We start from the raw sequence: 6,000 nt of genomic DNA on the forward strand, positions 1-6,000 counted from the left end.
GGGAAAGGCAAATGGTTATGAAAAATCAATGCCCTAAGAGTAGGGAAGATCCCTGGTGAAGGCTGAGATGCCATGAAAAGTGAAGATAACAGACAAGAGCAGGGAGGCCCCTAGGTGGAGTGAGGATTGTTAGGGCATGAGATGACAAAATCCAAGACATTTTTTCAAGGGATGGTGGAAATACTAGGAAGAAATGTTAGGGTGGGCTTGAAGGACTCAGTGGTGCCGTGACACCATTTTGGGCTTTTGGGCTTTCAGCCTCCATTTTTAGAAAACCTGAAAGTTCCTAGTTTCATTTCTCAGTAAACCACACCCCTCCCTATCTCCGGAGTGCATCCACCCAGGCCGTTAAGATTGGTGGGACCAAAAAAAAAAGATTGGCGGGACCCAATCAGCTTTAAACTCTAGTATAGGCACAAGAAATAACCAATCCAAGGGCCACACTTTGCTTCCCAAACTCCTCACCCCATTTCCCCCTCATAAAACCCCCTCAAGCCCTGAGCACGGGGCTTTCAGGTCCCAGCTGTGTCTGGGAGTCCCCACAACCCAGGCTCAAGCTTGAATAAACGCCCTCGTGTGATTGCATCGTGTTTGGCTCTCTCGTATGGTCATTGGGAACCAAATCTTGGGTGTAACAGGCTGGGCACCCACAGCTCAGTATTAGGGCCCCGGTCACATGCACTGGGGCTGGTGGGTTAGAACCTCCCCTGGGTCTGCTAAACAAAAAAACAATAGGCAGGCGTTGTGGTGGGCGCCTGCTACTAAGCAGTCCCAGTACTAAGGAGGCTGTGGCAAGAGAATCACTTGAGCCCAAGAGTTTGAGGTTGCTGTGAGCTATGACCCTACAGCACTCTACTGAGGGTGACATAGTAAGACTGTCTCAATTAAAAAAAGAAAAAAAGAAATGTTAGGGTTAAGTAAGGTCAGAGAAGTAGGATGAGAAATGGGTAGCCAGTCACTGAAGATTTCTGTGTGGAGAAGCGAGGTAGGAGTGAGCAATGATTAGCAGGGCTTGGGTCTCCCTAACAAAGACTTCTTGGTCCTCACTGTAACCACAGCACCTAACAGAGGTCTCAGCACACTGTAGGTCCTCAAATATTTCCCAGCTTCCCCAAATAAATCTGTGTATGGCTTTTAAAGTCATATAATCTCCAAAATTTTAATGCTTTGATTTCAAAAGCACAAATTTAAAAACTCAGCTATGTTTACTGAGGTTTCTTCCTCAAGCTTACAATCAAACTCCTTACCGAAGAGCCATTTATCATACCCATTTCAGTTTCATTTCACAAGCTCTTTGCTTCAGTTAGGTTCACATACATTGTCCACACTCTTCCTTTTCCTTGGCCCTTCCTTTACCTTTGATCATATTGTGTCCCCTACCTATAAAGCCTCCCCTAGCTCACCTTCCTTATTGTAAGAAAGAGCTTTTTAATAGTGATCCATGAATACACAGAAAGACAATCAAACAAGTTAAGGATGTCTTTCCCCTAAACACACACACACACACACACACACACACACTTTATAGTAGAATGGGAAGGATTTCTTTCTATATTCCTGAAGGAATTATACATATAAAGAAATCCAGCAGGGCGGCGCCTGTGGCTCAGCGGGTAGGGCGCTGGCCCCATATGCCGAGGGTGGCGGGTTCAAACCCAGCCCCGGCCAAACTGCAACAAACAAACAAAAAAAAAGAAATCTAGCATAGATTTACAGGAATTAAAAATCATATGTTTTCTTTGTAACTTGTCACCCATTTTCTTAACTGGGGCCTACAATTTACACAACTGATTTATACTCATTTCAGCATTTTTAGTTTTAGCCTTTAACAAATGTGGTGGTTTGCAAAATAAGGACTTATTTTTATAGCTGGAGCAATTAAGAATAAAACCTAATATCCAGGACATTTTCTACTACAATTAAAATTTCATTATATGTACTTTAGCAATCTTTTTCTTTCTTTTTTTTTTTTTTTCAAAAAGGGAGTTAAGTGAAAGTTGTTAAAATCAAAATAGATTCACTTGTTTCAAACCTTGACAAAAATGGAACCAGGGAGGACATGAAGGAGTGTTCTCATGCATGTACGATCGCCTAGCAACAAGAAATACCAAAAAAGATTATACCAAAACCATGATCTTGCACAAAGACCCCTGCAACTTTACACAAAAAACTTCTGCAAGAACATCTGCCCAGCAACTAACTGTCCAATCCTGGACTGACATAACCCTTGTTATTGATCCTTGTAGCCAAGGCTAATTGTTTCAAAACTTATGTAACCCTCCTCAATTTACCTTTAAAAACTCTTATCTTCCCTTGCCTCCCTGAATATACCCATAGCTTACTCTTTTGAGAGTATTTCACGATGCAGTGCTCACTCTTGAATAAAATATTCTCTTTGGCGAATCTGTTTTTGGTTGACAATACATCCACGGAAAATTTAATCTTGTTACTGAATAAAGTCATTAAAATGATGGACTTTGTCTTCCATTTTATTCTTTTATTAAGATCTATTGGGGGGGAATAAAATTTTCTCAGTTCTACTTTAAAACATATCCAGGTGGTGGTGCCTGTAGCTAAAGTGGCTAAGGCACCAGCCACATACACTGGAGCTGGTGGGTTCGAATCTGGCCTGGGCCTGCCAAACAATGACAACTACAACCAAAAAATGGCTGGGCATTGTGGCAGGCGCCTGTAATCCCAGCTACTCGGGAGGCTGAGGCAAGAGAATTGCTTAAGCCCAGGAGTTTGAGGTTGCTGTGAGCTGTGACGCCACAGCACTCTACCCAGGGCAATAGCTTGAGGCTCTGTCTCAAAAACAAAAACAAAAATAAAAACATATCCAGGCCAGGCACGGTAGCTCATGCCCGTAATCAAATCAGCCTGGGAGGCTGATTTGGGTGGATTGCCTGAGCTCATAGGTTTGAGACCAGACTGAGCAAGAGCAAGATCCCTGTCTCTTAAAAACATAGCCAGGCATTGTGGTGGGCACCTGTAGTCCCAGCTACTCCGGGACTGAGGCAAGAGAACCGCTTGAGCACAAAGTGAGACTTTATCTCTTTAAAAAAGAAACAAAAGCAAAAACTTATCCAGCCCCTAGTCACTTCTCATCACCTCCTTTTCTACCACCCTGCTCCAAGCCAATCGCATAAGGATCATGGGCATAACTACCTGGTCTGTTCCCTTCCCCTTCAGTCTATCTCAACACAGCATCCAGTGTGATCCTTTTAGAAAGAGTTGTTCAAATTATTTACCTCTGATTATAACCTCCAATGGCTTTATGTCACATGAGTAATACAATGCTTCATGTGATCTATCCCCCAACTGTACTCCTCTTCGGCTTTATCTCTTGCTTTCTCCTCCTTAGTCTGTTCCGGCCATCCTGGCTCCTTGCTGTTGGATATCTGCCACTCCCATCCCAGGGAGGTGTCTTTAAAATGCAATCCCCTTACCCACATCATAGTATTTAACACCGTATAATTTACTATGCAGTCTATATAGGTATATATTTTTTACTCTCCCCCACCCCTGCCCCACTAGAAGGCAAGCATCATGAAGGGAAGAACTTTTTTTTTTTTTGAGACAGAGTCTCACTATGTCGCCCTCAGTAGAGGTGCCAGCCTTGGTGTATGTGGCTGGCACCCTAACCACTGTGCTACCCGCTGAGCCTGGCAAGAACTTTTGTTCATTTTGTTACTGTTGTACCCGCACTGCCTAGAAAACAGTAGACCCTCCTCTTGTTGAATGAATGAATGACAGACAATTTGATATTAAATCTAAAAATTTTCTAAGGAAATCATATTGTGTTTCAAAGAAAATGAGTAGTTTTGATAGATCGTCTTTGAACACAAGTGGTTGACTTAATGGGTATGGAACCTAAAGATTGGATGTTGCTTTGTCCTCAAGATAAGACTAAAAATGACTTCTTCCTCTTCCAAATTTTGGGCATGAACTATTAAACCAGTGTTTTTCAACCTTTTTATCTCATGGCAAACTTAGTTAAACTTCCATGGCACATTTACATTATGTTGATTAAAAAAAAAAAGCAGCCAAGGTGCCAGCCACACACACCTGAGCTGGCGGGTTCGAATCTACCCTGGGCCCCCCAAACAACAATGCTGGCTGCAACAAAAAATAGCCAGGCATTGTGGCAGCGCCTGTAGTCCCAGCCACTTAGTCCCAGCTACTTGGGAGGCGGAGGCAGGAGAATCACTTGAGCCCAGGAGTTGGAGGTTGCTGTGAGCTGTGATGTCACCGCACTCTACCCAGGGCAAAAGCATGAGGCTCTATCTCAAAAAAAAAAAAAAAAATAATAATAATAGTTGGGTGGCACCTGTAGCTCAGAGGGTAGGGCGCTGGCATACACCGAGGCTGGCGGGTTCCAACCTGGCCCCGGCCAGCTAAAACAACAAGGACAACTACAACAACAAAAAAATAGCCGGGCATTGTGGCAGGTGCCTGTAGTACCAGCTACTTGGGAGGCTGAGGCAAGAGAATCGCTTAAACCCAAGAGTCTGAGGTTGCTGTGAGCTGTGAAACCACAGTACTCTACCGAGGGCGACATAGTGAGACTCTGTCTAAAAAAAAAAAAAAACAAGAAAAGAAAAATATGCGCTACAGGCCAAGCGTGGTGGCCAGCACTCTGGGAGACCGAGGCGGGCAGATTGCCTAAGTTCACGGGTTCGAGACCAGCCCGAGCTAGAGCGAAACCCCCGTCTGTAAAAATAGCCGGGCGTTGTGGCGGGCTCCTGTAGTCCCAGCTACTCGGGAAGCTGAGGCAAGAGAATCGCTTGAGCCCAGGAGTCTGGGGTTGCTGTAAGCTATGACGCCACAGGACTCTACGGGGACGATAAAGTGAGACTGTCTCAAAAAAAAAAAAATAAAAATAAAAGAAAAGGAAAAATACACGCTACAGAGCGGCTTAATTACAGACAATGGTGAGTTAAAAGATGCCTGGGCTGCGTCAGCAAACCAGCATTTTGCCCTAGCTGGGCTGACCGGTTCCGTCAACGCAGAAAAACTACGAATCTCATCTGGCAACGCGGCAAGCAGCGCTAAGGAGACCAGAGAAGAGCGGCGCGGTGCACTCTGGGGTTTGTAGTGACCGCCGAGCCCGACTGTCACCTCCTCGATACTTACCCGACCCAGCTACCACCAAGAGACTGACAGACTGCCGGGAAGAAACGTCCTGGGTACGAAGCACCATCCATAATCGCAGGACTAGAACCACCGCCACAGCCCCTGCTCCTGCAGCTAGCATGAGGACATACACCATTTGAGGAGATGGCGCATGCGTGCTGTTCCCTGGAACTTGCAGCGGACGAGCGGTCAAAGTTCACCACCACATGCGCCGGAAGACTCGAACACGGAGGGGCACCTCATGGTGGGCGGGGCTTACCCGGCTGGGCGCGGTTAGGAGCGGAGGGCGGAGCCCGGGCTTCGCGGCAACAGATGGGTGCTCTGCAATGTGTGACACTGCTGCCGCCGCAGCTGAAATTCGGGAAGTTAAGCCCTGGAGGAGTTTGATTTCCGCCCAGTGACGAAGACACTCCCCCTGAGCGCCCTTAAAGGCCCCGAAGCTCCCCATTAGGAGGTGTTCCAGTTCTTTCAACTTTGTGAATTCCTCCTGATGCTAATAGCATACGTCACTCTTTTTCTTTCTTTTAATGCGAAGGGAAATGTTTCTGTTGCACAGACATCACTCAGTGTTTGCCAGTAAAAAGTATCCTTGTGGAAAAAACTGAACGTAAGGCCCTCAAACAAAAACTCCCTCTTTCATGTTTTTTAACTTTTCTAGGCCTTTTCACAACTCCCAACAGTATGACCAGAGCAGTTGCAGGGATCAATTTATGCCATGCTCCTGAGGAACGTGGAAGCTCAGAGGCTCAAGGCAGAGGGGTAGAGAAGGCTACGGCTAACGTTCAGTTAATTTTACCCTAGCTCATCCTCATCTTGTTCATGTCTTCAGCCAAGACGATGATCTGCCAAAATGTTCTCTTATCC

The 6,000-nt window shown here is 45.6% G+C and overlaps 1 protein-coding gene across 1 annotated transcript in view; it reads right to left on the reverse strand.

The window, feature by feature from the left end:
- The window catches only part of ALG14 (ALG14 UDP-N-acetylglucosaminyltransferase subunit), a 93,195-nt gene extending 87,730 nt beyond the window's left edge, over nt 1–5,465 (reverse strand). Inside the window, exon 1 of the mRNA XM_053591439.1 lies at nt 5,137–5,465. Coding sequence (XP_053447414.1) covers nt 5,137–5,272 — 136 coding nt within the window. The 5' untranslated portion in view covers nt 5,273–5,465. The remainder of the gene's footprint in view (nt 1–5,136) is intronic.
- Nucleotides 5,466–6,000: the final 535 nt, after the last annotated feature.

Source organism: Nycticebus coucang, chromosome 5 (assembly GCF_027406575.1).
Source record: "Nycticebus coucang isolate mNycCou1 chromosome 5, mNycCou1.pri, whole genome shotgun sequence".
NCBI classification, from domain to species: Eukaryota; Metazoa; Chordata; class Mammalia; order Primates; family Lorisidae; genus Nycticebus; species Nycticebus coucang.